Genomic DNA, 19,004 nt, shown 5'->3' with positions numbered 1-19,004 from the left:
ACAACTGAAATCCTAGGAACATTGGGACACACCAAGCCCTCCACCACGATAAAGCGTTTGAAAAGATTGATCTTGAATTTCCTAATTCCTATTCCAAATAGTATCAAGAGTTCAATGAAAAATGAGAAAAACGAGTCTCCATGAAAGCACCAGATGACGCTTTTGATGTTTTCTCCGTTTTACGACAGGCGGTCTCATAAAATGTTCCGGGCGCCGCCTGCGCGTCTGTACAGTCGGTATCACGAGGGTGCGGCGGGGCTGCAAAAAAGAAGAATCAATGTTTGCGCAGACGAGATGACATTAATCGGAACGCGTGTCAGCGTGTAATCCTCAAAAGTGTTATCTCCCTGTTGTTTTGCTAATGGATAAGTGTCAGGATGATCGCCGAGGAATGCCAAATGTTCAGCCACTGGAGAAAGTGGAAATTGATGAGGCTCAATGAGCTCAATCTTACCATCCATCCATTTTCTTTGACGCTTATCCTCACGGAGTGCTGGAGCCTATGCCAGGTGTCAACGGGCAGGAGGCGGGGTACGCCCTGAACTGGCCGCCAGCCAATCGCAGGGCACGTAGAGACAAACAGCCGCACCCACAATCACACCGAGGGGGAATTTAGAGCGTCCGATTAATGTCGCATGTTTTTGGGATGTGGGAGGAGACCGGAGTGGCCGGAGGAAACCCTACGCAGGCACGGGGAGAACATGCAAACTCCACACAGGCGGGCGCAGGATTGAACCCGGGACCTCGGAACTGTGAGGCCAACGCTTGACCATCCGATCCTCCGTGTCGCCTCATATCATTTCACAAAAACAAAAAAGTGAAACACACCTAATGATGTTCAGTGTCTTGTGTTTTTTTTTTTTTGGTCCATTTTCACCCTGAAATCTTTGGTTGCACAACTGCAAATTGTACGACATGGATATGGGCGGCGGCGGCGTTAGCATTCGGTCTTACCTTTTCTGGAGGGAAAGCCAGTTTGCAAATGTCACTCGAGCCCACCCGAACTGCTCAAAAAACATAATCCAATTTGACAATGTCCTCTTTTTTTTTATGACAAATACAATACAGAGTGACAGGTTTTCATAGTAAATCATACATGGAAAAAAAAAGGATGTATAGTGCACATGTGGCATTGGAGACGGATGCTGTGTGTGCGTGTTTTGGGGGAGGAAGCGTTGATCCCGAAAGTTGTGCTCATGCTCCGGTGGAACGACTTCCACGGGCTTGCACTGACACCATCTTCATCTGATTGGAGGCCACGTCGCCACTAAGGGTCAGAATATGGAGGTAAATACGTTCCACCTGGATTTGAATCTCAAATGCCGCAGGAAACCGGATTCGAATTTGAACCGTAACAACATTTTCAATAGTTGTATTTCAGTGTAACGTTTCAATGTTGACAATTCAACCGGCTCCAGTTCGCTGTCTGAAATTCAGCGTCTGTGGCACCGGGCAGGGTTACTTACCGAACACCAGCCAATCCAGTGACGCTTTCCTAGTATGTGACGTCACGTGACTAAGAAAGCGTGACTGCGATTGGCTGGGTGTTCGCTTCTGACCTGTAGTAATCCTGCCTGGTGGCGAATTTTAGACAGCGAATTGTGGCCAGTTGAATTGTTGACGTTGAAAAGTTACACTGAAATACAACAATCGAAAATGTGATCACTTAACATTTCAAATTCAAATCCTGGTGGCACAAATTTACTTCCATATTCTGACGTTTAGTGGCAATGTGGCCTACAACCAGCTGAAGATGGTGTCTTATTGACTTCCATATCAGAGTATCCAATTAGAGCATAAATGTTTGGGTCAGGGCGGCACATGGTGGAGCAGCTGGAAAAGCGTTGGCCTCACAGTTCTGAGGTCCCAGGTTCAATCCCGGACCCACCTGTGTGGAGTTTGCATGTTGTCCCCGTGCCTGCGTGGGTTTTCTCCGGGCACTCCGGTTTCCTCCCACATCCCAAAAACATTAATTGGACACTCGAAATTAGAGTTTCCCAAACTGTGTGCCGAGGTACATTAGTGTGCTGTGAGCATTCTTCAAGTGTGCCCTGGGAAGTTATCCAATTTTATGCAATTGCTAAAAAAAAACAAAACATTTATTTCCAAGAAATAATGTATCTTTATGCATCCATTTATACCAGTGAGGCACAATGACAGACAGAACAAAAAAATCCTCTTCTATTAGATGGCAGGAAGTACATACAGTAATTAATCGATCCATTTTTCCATTCCATTTACTTTTGTTGGTGTGCCGTAGGATTTTTCTATTGTAAAATATGTGCCTTGGCTCTATAAAGGTTGGAAATCACTGCTCTAAATTGCCCCTTGGTGTGATTGTGAGTGCGACTCTTTGTCTCTTTGTGCCCTGCGGTTGGCTGGCAACCGGTTCAGGGCGGACCCCGCCTACTGCGCGCTGACAGCTTTGATAGGCTCCCGCACTGCCCGCGACCCTCGTGAGGATAAGCGGCAAAGAAAATGGATGGATGTACTTTCCAGTATAACCTGGCTGCTCTTAAGCAATGCCGGCTTTCTTATCTTTTCCTCATGAGCTTATCCTCATTTGGGTCGCGGGCATGCTCGACTTTATCGTAAAATGAAATGCTGCAACCTTGACTGCGGAAGAACGATATAATTTCACATTTGCATGAGACAAAATGCTCAACGCTGTCTGTCAATGACACAAACATCCAACCAGCCACTTTCTTTGCCGCTTATCCTCACGAGGGTCGCGGGGAGCGTCGGAGCCTATCCCAGCTGTCAACGGGCAGCAGGGAGGGGTACGCCCTGACTGGTTGCCAGCCAATCGCAGGCCACGTAGAGACAAATCACACCGAAGTTGCAATTTAGAGTGTTTTTGGAATGTGGAAGGAAACCGGAGGAAACCCACGCATGCACGGGGAGAACATGCAAACTCCACACAGGTGATCGAACCCGGGACCTCAGAACTGTGAGGCCAGCGCTTTACCAGCTGCTCCGCCGTGCCGCGCTGACCCAAATATTTATGCTCTAATTTGATCATGTTTCTGAAAGAAAGTGCTTCACAAATACAATATAGCAGAAAATGTGATCTGACAGTATTACACATCCATCCATCCATTTTCTTTGCGGCTTATCCTCACGAGGGTCGCGGGCAGTGCTGGAGCCTATCAAAGCTGTCAGCGTGCAGTAGGCGGGGTCCGCCCTGAACTGGTTGCCGGCCAACCGCAGGACACATACAGACGAACAATCACACCTATGGGCAATTTAGAGTGTTACCATTCATCCATCCATTTTCTTAGCTGCTTATCCTCACAACTGTTGCAGGGAGTGCTGGGGCCTATCCCAGCTGTCAACGTACACCCTGAACTGGTTGCCAGCCAATCGTGGAGACAAACAGCCGCACCCAAAATCACACCTACGGGCAATTTAGAGTGACCAATTGATGTTGCATGTTTTTGGGATGTGGGAGGAAACCGGAGTGCCCGGAGAAAACCCACACAGGCACGGGGAGCACATGCAAACTCCACAGGGGCGGGGCCGGGATCGAACCGGGGTCCTCAGAACTGTGAGCCCAACACTTTACCAGCTGAGGCACCGTGCCGCCCCGGTATTACACATTGACCCCCAACTTTTGTCGTTGTTTTATTCACATTTTTATTTAAATAAGGATTCGACGATGAGAAAATACTTTATGGAAATAACAAATACAGAATTGAATCAATAATTGAAGCCATTATTGACAACGTGACTGAAACATTCTTTTTAAACAGGCAAGGAAAGCTATGTACAAAAAAAAAAAAAAAACAAGCAGGGGAACAAACAAATCATTTGTTTCGGGAATGCTCTCCAAATGACTAAATATGATCAATTCAGGCTTTGGTGGACGGAGAAGTTGCTACCGATTGGCGTCTTTGAAATCGGGGTCTTAAAAAGCAGACCCTGGTCGTGGTTTCAGTCTAATGCTACAAATGAAAGGTGAGGCGCCCCCCCCCCCCCGCACATGTTGCTAGGCAACATGTTAAATTCCAGCGCTCTCCATTACAAGACAACCGCCGGCAGACCCACAAATCACCCGGTCCGCCATTAGCTTCGCTGTCAACAGACAACGAACGGCAGACGTCTCGAGTGATGTGACGACACTCGAGATAGCGAGCAGTCGGGGGGGTAGCACAAATACTTTCTTGCTCAAGAGAACTTGGAATTCCCCTTCATTTTCTTTATGATCACATGACAGTAATCTATGATATATAAAGGAATGTTTTATGAATGTCGCTGGGCGACGGACGGCGGGCGTCTCGAGGTGATGGCGCTTCAAATCGAGGCTGATGGCTAACGCCGCTGCTTCTTCCCCGTAAGGCGCACGTGAGTGCCGAGTCACATCCCGTCCCTCGAGTTCCCCCCCCCCCCATCGCTTTCTTTCCCCGTCGTCAGCTTCCATCCAAATGAAGAACAAATCAATCTTTCGAGGCGGTTTTACGGCGATTTCACCCAATGGGTGCCGTTCACGCGAGTCGGCGTAGATGTAATCAACGACAACATCGGGACCATTTCCGGGGGGTAAAGAAGGAGTAATAACATAGTAGTTACACCTGCACAACGTGAGCCGCGTTAACAAAAAAATAAAAAAAAATGATGTCTTTCAACATGAACTTATGTTGAATGACTTCGTCTATTTTGCAAGATATCCTGTGGGTTTATTAGTATCTGAGTAAACTATAGAATATATATAAGTGATTGAAAAAGAAACTGCACCGAGGAGAAATTATACACAGTTTTGTGCCGCACACCACACAGAACCAGATCACACGCATGCAGGCATGCAAGGAGAGAACTCAGGTAGCTCATCGGGCATTTCTCTCGTTTATTTATTTTTATTTTTTTTTTTGTTTTTGCTACATACTAGATTGTGCAGGTGTACCTAACGAGGTGTCCGACGAGTTGACGTCGACGGCTCTCGGACGGACGGATCGCTACGGCGCCGCGATCCGAATTTCAAACGGGCGATGATTAAGGGAATGCGCTTCACTGCGGCGTTCGCCCAATCCACTTGAGATCTTGGACGGCCGCCCCCGGACGGCGACCTCGCGAGGAGGCGGGACTTGTTGATCTCTCTCGGCGGCAAATGGATGCCGGGTACAGAATAGGGACAAATTATAGGGGGTGGGGTGGGGTGGGGTGGGGTGTCTATCTAGTCTATTAGAAATCCGCATCACCGTGCTGAACCGACAGCGGCGCGCTTGTCCCTCGTCCGCATCTACCGCCGCGTTCACATGATGGTGCAGCTCTTGGACTTCTCCTTGCTGAAAGTGGAGGAGATGAGGTCCGTCTTGCTGGGCAGGTGTAGGAGTCGCTTGGAGAGGCGGCGGACCGGGCTGGGCTTGTCGGTCGGCGGGAGTTTGTTCATGCAGGCCATGGCCGCCGCGCGGAAAACACTGTGAATGCTCTTCTCCGACGTGAAGGCCGAGCACTCCAGGTAGGCCTCGGCGCCGAGCTGCTTGGCCCAGGAGCAGCCCTGCCGTGAGGAGGGGGAGCGCCGTTGGTTGTCGAGTCCCGCCGCGCACGAGCTAAGGACGGAAACAAAAAAGGGGAAGTAGGACGCACCTGTTCGTTGGAGATGGGCGTCTGTTTCTGGTTGGACAGCTCCATGCGCGTGCACACATCCGTGCGCAGGTCCGTCTTGCAGCCGATGAGCAAGATCCGCGTGCAGGGGCAGAAGTCCTGGATCTCCGCTTTCCACTGCAAAACGGGAATCACAATGAATGACATCAGATGAGGATTGGGTGCACGTCGTCATATACAGTGAAAAAAATAAGTATTTGAACACCCTGCGATATTGCAAGTTCTCCCACTTGGAAATCATGAAGGGGTCTGAAATTTCTGAAATCGTAGGTGCAAGTCCACTGTGAGAGAGATCATCTAAAGATGAAAATCCAGAAATCACTATGTATGATTTTTTTTAATGATTTATTTGTGTGATACAGCTGCAAATAACTATTTGAACACCTGAGAAAACTAATGTTAATATTTGGTAAAGTAGCCTTTGTTTGCCATTACAGAGGTCAAACGTTTCCTGTAGTTGTTCACCAGGTTTGCACACACTGCAGGAGGGATTTAGGCCCACTTCTCCACACAGATCTTCTCTGCATCAGACAGGTTTCTGGGCTGTCGCTGAGAAACACGGAGTTTCAGATCCCTCCAAAGATTTTCTATTGGGTTTAGGTCTGGAGAATGGCGGGGCCACGCCAGAACCTTGATATGCTTCTTACTGAGCCACTTCTTGGTTTTCCTGGCTGTGTGCTTAGGGTCATTGTCATGTTGAAAGACCCAGCCACGACCCATCTTCAATGCTCAGACTGAGGGAAAGAGGTTGTTCCCCAAAGTCTCACAATACATGGCCGCGGTCATCCTCTCCTTAATACTGTGCAGTCGTCCTGTCCCATGTGCAGAAAAACACCCCCAAAGCATGATGCTACCACCCCCATGCTTCACAGTAGGGATGGTGTTCTTGGGATGGAACTCATCATTCGTCTTCCTCCAAACACGGTGAATGGAATTATGACCAAAAAGTTCCATTTTGGTCTCATCTGACCACAAAACTTTCTCCCATGACTCCTCTGTATCATCCAAATGGTCATTGACAAACAGAAGACGGGCCTTGACATGTGCTGGTTTAAGCAGGGGAACCTTCTGTGCCATGCATGATTTCAAACCATGACGTCTTAGTGTATTACCAACAGTCACCTTGGAAATGGTGGTCCCAGCTCTTTTCAGGTCATTGACCAAGTCCTGTCGTGTAGGGTTAGATACTCCTTGGTTTTCCTGGCTCTGTGCTTCGGGTCACTGTCATGCTGAAAGACCGGACAGCCACGACCCATCTTCAATGCTCTGACTGAGAGAAAGAGGTTGTTCCCCAAAATCTCACAATAGATCGCCGCCATCATCCTCTCCTTAATACAGTGCAGTCGTCCTGTCCCATGTGAGTCACCTTGGAAACGGTGGTCCCGGCTCATTTCCGGTCATTGACCAAGTCCTGTCGTGTAGTCCTGGGCTGATTCCTCACCTTTCTAAGGGTAATTGAGACCACACGAGGTGATATCTTGCATGGAGCTCCACTCTGATTGAGATTGACTGTCATGTTTGGCTTCTTCCATTTTCTAATGATTGCTCCAACTGTGGACCTTTTTTCACCAAGCTGCTCAGCAATTTCTCCGTAGCCCTTTCCAGCCGAATGGAGTTGTATAATTTTGTCTCTGGTGACTTTGGACAGCTCTTTGACTTGAGTCTTACAGATTGTATGGGGTGGACAGGTTTCTTTATGCAGCTAACGACCTGACACAGGTGCATCTGGATCAGGATAATCCATGGAGTGAAGGTGGACTTTTAAAAGGTGGACTAACAGGTCTTTGAGAGTCAGAATTCTAGCCGATAGACAGGTGTTCAAATACTTATTTGCAGCTGCAACGTTACAAAATCATACATTGTGATTTCTGGATTTTTCTTTTTAGATGATCTCCCTCACAGTGGACATGCACCTACGATGCAAATTCCAGACCCCTCCATGATTTCTAAGTGGGAGAACTTGCAACACAGCAAGGTGTTCAAATACTCATTTTCTTCACTGTACGTATCGCTTTCACGTTCACTGTCGAGCGGTGGTTACCTTCTTAAGAGCTCCGTCTACCGTGTCTGGTCTGCTGATGTCAAAGCACAAGAGCACTGCATCGGAGTCACTGTAGCAGAGGGGCCTCACGTTGTTGTAGTACGGAGAACCTTGAAGGGCAGAGTAGGACACACATTCCACGTTTGTGCTGTCTACTTTACGTGCCACATTTATTCTTTACAACACACTCCGACACGGTGCGTTCAAATCTTGTCCCTGGCTGATCTCAGATAAAATTCAGATTCCGATGCCTCCAAAATGAGGTAATGAAAATGTATAAACAGCTCTTGTTATGATGCAGTAAAATTGTAGAGCCACAAAAATTATTTAGTCTGCATTTAATCCGCAACAGCAGAATCAAGGGATCTGAACTGTTTTGGTTGGTTTCAGATATTTTTACCTTTAATCCAAAAGGGTTGTTTGGCTCTAAATTTTAGGTGTAGCGTCTGGGAATTTATGCCCCTTAATTGGGTGCGTTCCTCGGGGGTGGTCAACAATAATAACAACAGAAAACAAACAAGAACAGAACATACTTCATTGTTCACATCGCTTGTGTCAATCATAACTAGACATCCACAACCGCCTCGTGTTGAAAAAAATAGACTGACGGATAACGATCTCAAAGCTATTTTGAGCCTCAGGAAGGCTCCCGTGCTAAAAGAAGACTTACAGGATGTCCAATCTCTCTTGTGTTGGCTCTGACCAACACACCAACACGATCAATAATTTTCCGAGACTTTTCTGAGGCATGTAAACATATGTCGCAGTCATGGGCGTGGTCTGGGCACTGCCGTGGGCGGCGCTTCCTGTGAGGGGCGTGTCCAGGGCACTGCTCTATTATGCCCAACGCTGATTTCTCGGATTTATCCTCATCTGATGAAGAAATAGCAGTATCGGATGATCGGGAAGACAGAGGAATGCTGTAATTAATGTTGAATATTCGGATGGTTCTTCGGGCGGAATGAGGCGGAGTATGAGCGAGCTCGGGCGGCCAGCGAGGCCGTTAGCCGAGGTTCGGGGAGCTCGGTCTGGGTCCATGTCTGGCCGGTTCGTTCTGTCATAAACCAGCAGCAGATCCAAATGCAGGACTTCTCGCCAAAAGGCATAATGTTCAGAGTGGTTTTATTCCAAAAACGGGTAAATACCAAAAGGCAGTCCTCAATGTGGGAGAGGCACCAAAACGCTAGGCAAGGCAAGATCCAAAAAAAAACATGAAACAAGGTCCGATGACTTTGAGGCAAACTCAGGAGCACAACAAGACATGATCAAACTAATAGGGCACAGACTTGCTGTGACAAAGGATTGCTCTACACTAACTTGCGCACTGTAGCGGAGAATCCCAGAATGCAGTGAAGCACGCGGAACGAACTGGCAAATGCCGATAACACATTTACCACTTAAAGCTCAAGAGTCATGCCTATAAACATTCTAAAATAGATATTGTAATGAAAATACATATAACATTATTCACTTCAATGTCTGCACGCAAAAATAAATATGAGCGGAGAGCGCGTCATCCGTGCGCAAAGTTGCGGAAGTCTCATTCGACATCCAAGTGGTCGCCTGCAATGTCTGTTGATGATGTCACACCGGGACATTCGCAGAGGAACAAGAGATTTTCGGATTTTTCCGACGCCCCTTCTGACACGGAAGCTCTTTTCGAAGAAAACATCTCACAACTGAGTGAGATGACCTGGGCAATATTACCCTATCGTTTCAAGCCATATTTTGATGATATGCGGTCACATCTGACTAACAACAGACTCCCCAATAGTATGCAGCATACTCAGGAGGACCAAAGCTGGGGGGGAGGGCTCCTTTCTCCTCCTGCACGCGGCCAAACCACCTCCGCTTTAAAAAAAAACAAAACTATTTTTTTAGGCTTGGAACGCATTATTTCATTTTCCATTTATTGTAACGGGAAAACGCGCTTCGGTTTTCGAACGTTTCGGTTTTCAACCGGCCTTCTGGAACGGATTGTGTTCGAGAACCGAGGCACCACTGCGCGTCAAAATCATGTTGCGTGGTGAAAATAGGGATGGGTCCATTCCGTCTGCCTTATTTCTGTAATGACATATTAAAAATCATGCATTTCACGACAGTGGACCTTTAAGTACTTAGTTCATTAGTATCCCAAATGTGACACAGCTGAGGTGGCACCGCCCAGAGCAGCGGTCTGGCCACGCCCCTCACAGGAAGCACCGTCCACGGCAGTGGCCAGACCACCCTGATGACATGTCGCATCATTTCATCGTAAATATGAGGGCCTATACAGTATAATAGAAATGTATACTTGTTAAATTATTGTATCTTATAACACAAAAGATGCATGATTTGGGCAAAGAAACACACCTTTTAAAACTCTTTCAGTGCCTTTTGCTTCACATAACCAAGGAGTGACGTTAAGCACGAGAAAGAGGAGGCCGAGAATATCGAAGAAGGAGAACAACGTCCAACGCCCACTGTGACCCGCCTACGCGTTAAAGGCCCCCCCCCCCAAACCAAACACCCCAAGCCAGCATTAGTTGGCCAAACGTGAGCCGATTCGCGGAATGCGACCTCTCCCCTGCCACACAAAGAAAGTGAGTGAGCAGCTCTTCATGTAGTATTAAAAAATGTATCGTCAAGCTCAAAAATGAAACATTTTGGACTGTTTTTGACCAAAGCAGGTTTTCGCAGTCCGCAGCGCATGCAGATTCCTAACAGAGCAACGAACGTCTCTGTTGTCAGTAATGAAGGCCTACGGAAAGAAAAGTATTACAGAAAATAAATCTTATGTAATATCAACGGTCCAGAATGTTTTTGCTGAGTGGGAAATTAACATAAGCTAAAAAAATACATAAATAAATATGCAGCTGCGTAGAGCATATGGAGTGAGGAGGTCATGAATTTGTTGTCCCTCACTTGTGCCTTCTGTTCTCATAATAAGATGGGACACGTACACGAGTATGCACTGTACAGTCGACCCCCCCCCCTCCCTCCTCCCCCCAGTCAAACACGCCTTCCCCAAGCCAACTGGCACAGGTCAACCTCCTCCACGCACACTGCCGCAGTCGACGCTGTTATGAAAGAAATCCATAAGGGAGTGGACGGATTTTACCTTATTGATCGGATTTACGTAACGCTTCTCATGATGTTAGTGTGCCGTGCGCTGCGTTTCTCCCGCTTATGATTTCGCTTATCGCCGTAGAAATGAGGCCGCAAACGAACGCGCCAAAAGCTGAAAAGTCCTCATAAATATCATAATCGCGATGATAAAACGGGGATAGCTATTTTTGTTATGGAATAATAAATCTATAGATTAAGAAATTTGATGATTGTCGGGGGGAAAAAAATGATTGATTAATCATAACTTGAAACAATTCAGCCAAAAAGAAGGACCGTTGATTTAGTAGCTATCTCGAGAAGGACATGACCTTCACTACTTTATGACTAACGTAGACACATCAATGTCACAGCAAGCGCGGCGCTCAGTATGACACTGGCATTTTCTTAGCTGCTTATCCTCACAAGGGGCGCGGGGAGTGCTGGAGCCTACGCCAGCTGTCATCGGGCAGGAGGCGGGGTACACCCTGAACTGGTTGCCAGCCAATCCCAGGGCACATTGAGACAATCACACCTAGGGGCAATTTAGAGTGTCCAATTAATGTTGAGTGTTTTTGGGATGTGGGAAGAAACCGGAGTGCCTGGAGGAAACCCAGCAGGTATGTCGAGAACATGCAAACTCCACACAGGCGGGTCCTGGATTGAACCAGGGACCTCGGAACTGTGAGGCCAACGCTTTACAGCTGGGCCACCGTGCCGTCCGATGTATATTTTTTTTATATACAGTGAATACTCGGTTCCCAAATGTTTCAATTTTTTTGCTTCGGTTTTCGAACGCCCCCGACAAAACTCGGAAATAACTTGTTGTGCGCGGCCAGACCAGCTGACCCGCGACGCGCTTGATTGTGTATAACGCAGCGTCTGTACGCAGACGTGTGTCCTGTTAGCTACATTTACTGATTGTTTTTTATTCCGTTTTGAGGACTATTAACCCCAATCATGGCTCCAAAGACGTGACACTAGATGAGTTCTTTGGGAAAACAAAAGAACTTTTAGCGGGCCAGTCACCCCCACCCAAGAGATTTGATACAGTAGTTGATAGTTTTGAAATGCTTTTTTCTTGTGAACTTTAATGATGCTCTGTTCCATAAGAATTTCAGCATTTTGGTTTTGTTTCAAAGATTTCGGTAACTCGAATTACAAGTTAATGTTTTTGTATGTTACTTTTTGTAAAAACTTTTTGTTTTTTCCACCTCATTATTGTTGTTTAAAGTTTTTCTGCACTTTTGTTTATAGTAAAGTTTATAATGATTGGGGCTGAGTTGCTACAGCTACTGCAATGCACTCCCAGCCTTGCCTTTTAAGCAAAAAAAATACATTTCTTAAATTATTTTATTATATAAAGTATTTTTACTATCCAGTTTCTTATCGGGAAAAGCTAAAAAAAATAAAAAGATTTTAAAAGCCTAATTTTTTAGGTGTGGAACAAATTATTTTGTTTTCCATTTATTGTAATGGGAAATATCGATTTGGTTTTTGAACAAATCCCTCCTCGAACCGCCTTCTGGAAAGGATCGTAGTCGACAACCGAGGTTGTACTGTATTTAGTATAAAAATGGCTTCAGCTCTTCCCTCCCTTCTACAACAGCGTGTGACTGACTTAACTGTTGTTCGACAAGCAGTAAAACGGGATATAAACTACAACAGCTCCATTATTTGTTTAACAGCGAATGGCCCGAGGTGGAACGCTGGACCACTGGTTAGCACGTTTCCTCTCACAGTTCTGAGGACCTGGGTTCCAATGTGGCCTCCCCTGTGTGGAGTTTCCAGGTTCTCTCCGTGCCTGAATGGATTTTCCCCCAGCTCTGTTTCCTTCCCCGCATTCTTGAAAACATGCACGGCTGATTAACTGAAGACTCTAAATTGCCTGTAGGTGTAAATGCAAATGCCCTGCAATTGGCTGGCGACCAGTTCCCTGGGATAAACTCCAGCCTGCCCGTGACCCTGGTGAGGATGAGCGGTATGGAAAATGGAAGGATGGTGTGCAGTTTATTTTCGTGTCTGCAGGCAATTTGCCCACATAGGAAGATAAAAAATGAATCCCCCCAGCAGTAAAAATCAAAAATGAAGAAGGAAATTGGTCAGTGGATGCTCAGGTTGAATACAAAAGAGTCACGGGGGGGGGGGGGGGGCGAATTTGATTCTATGAAGGAGGGGTGGGGGGGACAAATTCCTACCTGATGTGTCCCAAAGACTGAGCTCAACACGCTGGCCGTCAAGCTCCATGGAGGCGGTGTAGTTCTCAAACACAGTCGGGACGTACGTCTGGAGGGGGGGGGTGGTGGATACAGTTATGTAAATATTGAAATGAAAATCTTGAATTATTACCCGCCGCGTCATATCAGACACGGCTCACAATTTGACAGCTTCTGATGCATCATAGCTCATCGGCAATTCCACTCTTGTGTGTGTTATTATTCAACTGAATGTCTCGTCATCACGCTCGTTGTTAATTTACGTCCTCTCTGACAGTTTTCATCATAACTGAGCATCTTTGTTCATGCAATATTTGAGTCGAAATTCGACTGCACACTCACGAGGAGGCACGTATACGACTGAGATACGCAGAATAAGTCCCGATTGCTCATTTGCGAATACAGCAAGTTTCCACACAGCTGCACTTACATAATCCACTTTATGTGCATGATGGGAGAGATGCTGTTGCTGTATATATATATATTTTTTTAATGCATTAGAAATACTGTACACATTTCCAGCTATGATCGCGCTTAGAAGTCAGACGCAGCTAAATGATGTTGCTGATGCTGCTGCTGCTGCTGCTGATGGCATGGCGGTGCAGGAATAAATCTCTTACCTCCGGGTAGCAGTCCTTGGCCAGGACTTGAAGCATGGCCGTTTTACCGCATTGGACATCTCCGACCAGCACTAATTTGCAGCGCGCTACAAAAGGCTGCGGGAGGCGTCTCTCCTTCATGCTGAGTGCGGGGGGGGAACAAAGATGCGACAATTTCACCGGCGGCGCACAAAATTAAAAAAAAAAAAAAAAAAAAAACCGGCAGACGATTTTCTAAATCCACGCGGTGGTCTCTTTTCGGGGGATGCTGCTCGGTGATCAAGTGAGCGGAACCACTGCGGGACTTTTATAATGCGACGCCAGCCAATGGGCGCGAAGCGTCGCGCGTGAAGATTTGGCCTCCCTCGCATTGTTCAGGGTCAGGATTTCCACATTCAGATCGAACAGGAGGAGGGGGTGCGCGTTGGGGGATGGGGGGGGAGGGGGGAAGGCGACTTGCGGCGAATGAAGCTGAGTTGTTGTTGTTTTGTTTTTTTAAGCGGTACCAAATGCAAATTTCATTTCTCCTTAAATATCCTTTTTGAAAATGCACGTCTAAATTGGGTGAGCGTGCACGCATGTTCATTTACTTCTCATCTCTTCCAACAGCACAGAGCAATAAATCCATCCATCCATTTTCTTTTTTTTTTTTTTTGCCGCTTATCCTCAAGAGGGTCGCGGGGAGTGCTGGAGCCTATCCCAGACAACAACCGCACTCACAATCACACCTAGGGGCAATTTAGAGTGTCAAAATAATGTTGCGTGTTTTTTGGGAGGAAACCCACGCAGGCACCGGGAGAACATACAAACTCCACACAGGCAGGGCCGGGACCGAACCCGGGTGCTCAGAACTGTGAGCCCAACGCTTTACCAGCTGATCCACCGTGCCGCTGAGAGCAATGAATAATTAGAATCAATTCACAATTGATTTCAGCTTCACAACTCGGGTAACATTTTTAGTGGGATAAACAATACGTTGGCTGCATATATCCCAAAGACATCCATCCATTTTCTCAGCCGCTTATCCTCACAAGGGTCGCGGGGAGTGCTGGAGGCTATCCCAGCTGTCAACGGGCAGGAGGCGGGGTACACCCTGAACTGGTCGCCAGCCGATCGCAAGGCACATTGAGACAAACAGTCGCACTCACAATCACACCTATGGGCAATTTAGAGGGTCCAATTAATGTTGCATGTTTTTTAGGATGTGGGAGGAAACCGGAGTGCCCGGAGGAAACCCACGCAGGCACCGGGAGAACATACAAACTCCACACAGGCAGGGCCGGGACCGAACCCGGGTGCTCAGAACTGTGAGCCCAACGCTTTACCAGCTGATCCACCGTGCCGCTGAGAGCAATGAATAATTAGAATCAATTCACAATTGATTTCAGCTTCACAACTCGGGTAACATTTTTAGTGGGATAAACACAATACGTTGGCTGCATATATCCCAAAGACATCCATCCATTTTCTCAGCCGCTTATCCTCACAAGGGTCGCGGGGAGTGCTGGAGGCTATCCCAGCTGTCAACGGGCAGGAGGCGGGGTACACCCTGAACTGGTCGCCAGCCGATCGCAAGGCACATTGAGACAAACAGTCGCACTCACAATCACACCTATGGGCAATTTAGAGGGTCCAATTAATGTTGCGTGTTTTTGGGATGTGGGAGGAAACCGGAGTGCCCGGAGGAAACCCACGCAGGCACCGGGAGAACATGCAAACTCCACACAGGAGGGTCTGGGATTGAAACCAGGACCTCAGAACTGCGAGGCCAACGTGGTGTTTTCGGTTCGAAGAACAGGACAAAGTACAATGAAAGGCACAAATCTTTTAGTGTACTCTGGCTGCCCACAGGCAAGTAGGTTTTAGTTTTATGATTAATTGGACACTCTAAATTGCCCGTAGGTGTGATTGTGAGGGTGGTTGTTTGTCTCTATGTGCCCTGAAAATTGGCTGGCAACCAGTTGAGGGTGTACCCTGCCTCCTGACTGTAGAATTTTGGGTTCGGCTCCAGCACTCCTGCAACCCTTGTGAGGATAAGTGGCTTAGACAACGGATGGATGGATGGATGGTGCCCAATTTAGTCACTGATAGCGTAGCGGTACATAAACCTGACTTTGGTGCGGACTGCGTGGGATCGACTCCCGCTCAGGGATGGTGTCGATGCGTGCCCTGCGACTTACTGGCGACCATTTCGGGGCTGTAGTCCACCTTTCGCCCGATAGCTGGGATATACTCCAACGCCCCCCCCCAACCCTAACCGGGAGAAGTATCGTTGGAAATGGATGTTCGCCAATTGTCATATGGGTGAGCCGATCCCGCTTGATGATAGAACAGGTAGAACGTGAGCGCTGCTCGAATATGGACAAAGAAGGCCTGGCCCTGTCTCGCTTACTTACCCCAAATAGATGACAGATGGCTCCATCAACCTGCAGCACAGTATTGGAGAAAATTAAAGTCATAACCATTTCGAGAAAGTTCAGCACGGGGACTCGAACTCGACATTATTCGCGATGAGCGTTCATCTGGCACAGAGAAGCTTGGCTTTTTGGTGCCGTTCATATGTCCAGGAAGTCTGTGATAAACTGACATCAGTCTCATGCTCCCTGGCTCTGGGACCAATGAGGTACTTTTTTGAAATTGTAATTTTATTTTCCAACTGTATTACTACATAGAGAAGACAGATAACCTGGAAATTTCCCGTGTTTTGCCAATTAAGGGCCACAGCAGTCTGAGTCTTGTCAGTATTTTTCAACCACTCCTGCGCTGCGGTGTACTGTGGAAAATCATCCAATTTCACCTAATTGGCAAAAATGAATCCGCAGATAATGTGCTGTCCGATGATGGGCAGAGTAAACATGCAATACGCATCGATTTCAGGAGATGGCAACAGGTAGCCAATTACAGTACTTTTGATTAGTGATGAGTCAGGTGGTGGGGGACAGTCGCATTGTTGCAAGGACAAGCCGTACGGTCACTGTGACGGAGAGGTTTCTGAAATGGAAATACAACTCAGAATTGGACTCTGGACAAAATTCTCACTCTGATGAACACCCAGGTCTGGGTGGAGGATAAAAGAAACCAAAGACAGTTTTGCTCACGGAAAGTCTCCGGCAAGAGGCAATATGGCGAAAGCCGTCTTTCATTTGGATTTACTCTCACCGGGGAACCAACAATTAGGGCTGTTGTTCTTCATATTCACCGAGCGATGGGAAACTGTCAACAGCAGCATTGTGTGAGGTAGTGAAATTTAAACAACCAACCAAAAAAAACCTTTCTTCAAACTCTATTCAATACCTTGACTGATTGAGTGACCCAGGCTGTTCCGCATCGGTTGGTGGACTTTACAGGAAGAGGCGGAACTCACTGAACTGAGACCAGATCGTAGTTATGAGCAAAGCTCTGCTGATAATACCTTCAGACAGTTTTTGGTTGGCTACTGCCAAGGCGTACCCCATTCTGTCAAACAAAGCTATTTTGACATTGCTCCCATTTTCTACAACATATCTCTGTGAGGTGAGCTGACCACTTCTTTTTCCTTTCGGCTTGTCCTGTTAAGGGTCGCCACAGCGTGTCATCTTTTTGCTTCTAAGCCTATCTCTTGCATCCTCCTCTCTTAACACCAACCGCCCTCATGTCTTCCCTCACGACATCCATCAACCTTTTCTATGGTCTTCCTCTCGCTCTTTTGCCTGGCAGCTCCATCCTCAGCGCCCTTCTACCAATATACTCACTTTCTCGCCTCTGAACATGTCCAAACCATCGAAGTCTGCTCTCTCGAACCTCGTCTCTAAAACATCCAACTTTGGCTGTCCCTCTTATGAGCTCATTTCTAATCCTATCCAACCTGCTCACTCCGAGCGAGAACCTCAAGATCTTCATTTCTGCCACCTCCAGTTCTGCTTCCTGTTGTTTCTTCAGTGCCACAATCTCTAATCCGTACATTGTGGCCGCCCTCACCACTGTTTTATAAACTTTGCCCTTCATCCTCGCGGAGACTCTTCTGTCACATAAAACACCAGACACCTTCCGCCAACTGCTCCACCCCCGCTTGGACCCGTTCCTTCACTTCCTTAGCACACTATCCATTGCTCTGTATTGTTGACCCCAAGTATTTGAAGTCATCCAGCCTCACCATCTCTTCTCCCTGGAGCTTCACTCGTCCTCCTCCGACGCTCTCATTCACGCACATATATTCTGCTTTACTTCGGCTAATCTTCATTTTTCTCCTTTCCGGTGCATGTCTCCATCTTTCTAATTGTTCCTCTGCCCGCTCCCTGCTTTCAATGCAGATCAATATATCATCTGCAAACATCATGGTCCAAGGGGAATCCAGTCTAACCTCGTCCGTCAGCCTATCCATTACTACCTCAAATAGGAAGGGGCTGAGCGCGGAACTCTGATGCAGTCCAACCTCCACCTGAAATTCTTCTGACACACCAACTGCATAGGTGAGCTGACTACTATATAAAGTAAAACCAGAAAGACGGAGTGGTTTATTATGCATCTCAATATAACTGTCCCCGTGTTCTTTAACCCATTTGTAGGCAGCATCCCATTTTTGGGACGAGATTATAAATGAGTAGTTATCATATAACTTAACCATAAACAAAAAAGTGTTATTTCCTTGATTGTGGCCTGGTAGGAGACTTTTATCTCAAGGCAAAAAAATTGCCACCCTGCCCATGAATGGGTTAACCTTAAAAACCATCAAAATAAAATTTCTCCCAGTTTTATGCCTATCAAAATAGCCAATAAAAGGCAATAAGCAAAAAAAATAAAAAATAAATACAATAAAAAAATTTAGGTGTCTGCTACATAGTTAGATATTGGTATCCGCCCACTCAACTTTGGAAAAAAGGCTGAAAGTCAGCACACCGGTCCTCTGCAAAGCCAAACATTTGTATTTTGGATTATCTATCAATCTTTGGAACAAATGACTATTTTAGGTGAAATTCGAAATTATTTTGAAAGCACAATGTTGCTTTGTTTGGCACATTTGACAGAGGAGTATCACAATATCACATCCCAAGTTTATTTGGACAATCTTGCATGAAGAATCAAAACATCTAAAGCTACAACCACCCTTCAATTACATGGTCAGATTTAAGATTAATCTAGGTGTCTATTATAATCAATATTGTAATAACATCAGTAGGGTAAACAATTTCATCTCCAAGGTGGCGGTGGGTTCTTAAAAAATAAATAAATAAATAAATAAAATTGGGAACCACTGGTGTAAACCCAGCTCAATGGGCAAATAATCAAGTGGTTTCAATTAAATCAGTTTTCTAAATTTAAAACTTAAGAAAACCAATATAATTAGAGCAAAACATTCACATAGTGAATATTAATGACAAATTGAGACAATTGGCCAGGCATTTTGCACCAAGAAGAATAGCTTGAAAAGAGTGCTCCTGGGCATTTCCAACCCAAATTATGTTCTGATTGTGAAAATTGAAGAAT

General features: G+C 46.5%; 1 protein-coding gene across 4 annotated transcripts; it reads right to left on the bottom strand.

The window, feature by feature from the left end:
* Nucleotides 1-3,609: 3,609 nt before the first annotated feature.
* LOC133513063 (rho-related GTP-binding protein Rho6-like) lies at nucleotides 3,610-18,918 on the bottom strand. 4 transcript variants are annotated; one of them, XM_061843417.1, is made up of 8 exons: nucleotides 16,640-18,918; nucleotides 16,449-16,532; nucleotides 15,938-15,967; nucleotides 13,563-13,683; nucleotides 12,925-13,012; nucleotides 7,643-7,752; nucleotides 5,584-5,718; nucleotides 3,610-5,494 (listed from the first exon to the last, which is right to left on the bottom strand). In XM_061843417.1, the coding sequence occupies exons 3-8, from the start codon at nucleotides 15,961-15,963 to the stop codon at nucleotides 5,249-5,251; spliced, it is 726 nt and encodes a 241-aa protein (XP_061699401.1). In that variant the 5' UTR covers nucleotides 15,964-15,967; nucleotides 16,449-16,532; nucleotides 16,640-18,918; the 3' UTR covers nucleotides 3,610-5,248. The 4 variants fall into 4 exon arrangements, with proteins under 4 accessions (XP_061699401.1, XP_061699383.1, XP_061699392.1 ...); XM_061843399.1 differs by having other exon boundaries at nucleotides 16,449-18,918; XM_061843408.1 differs by having other exon boundaries at nucleotides 15,938-16,532.
* Nucleotides 18,919-19,004: the final 86 nt, after the last annotated feature.

The sequence above is a fragment of the Syngnathoides biaculeatus genome, chromosome 2 (genome assembly GCF_019802595.1).
Source record: "Syngnathoides biaculeatus isolate LvHL_M chromosome 2, ASM1980259v1, whole genome shotgun sequence".
In the NCBI taxonomy this organism is placed as follows: domain Eukaryota; kingdom Metazoa; phylum Chordata; class Actinopteri; order Syngnathiformes; family Syngnathidae; genus Syngnathoides; species Syngnathoides biaculeatus.
Note: the sequence above shows the minus strand (reverse complement) of the source record. Positions and strands in the feature narration are given on the sequence as shown.

Excerpts from the sequence above, each read along its gene's own strand:
- LOC133513063 (XM_061843399.1), bottom strand. The coding sequence starts at position 15,963 with ATGGAGCCATCTGTCATCTATTTGGG. Across the intron at positions 13,684-15,937 it reads CCATCTGTCATCTATTTGGG|CATGAAGGAGAGACGCCTCC; the intron begins GTAAGTAAGCGA and ends CCCCGCACTCAG. Across the intron at positions 13,013-13,562 it reads CCAAGGACTGCTACCCGGAG|ACGTACGTCCCGACTGTGTT; the intron begins GTAAGAGATTTA and ends CCCCCCCTCCAG.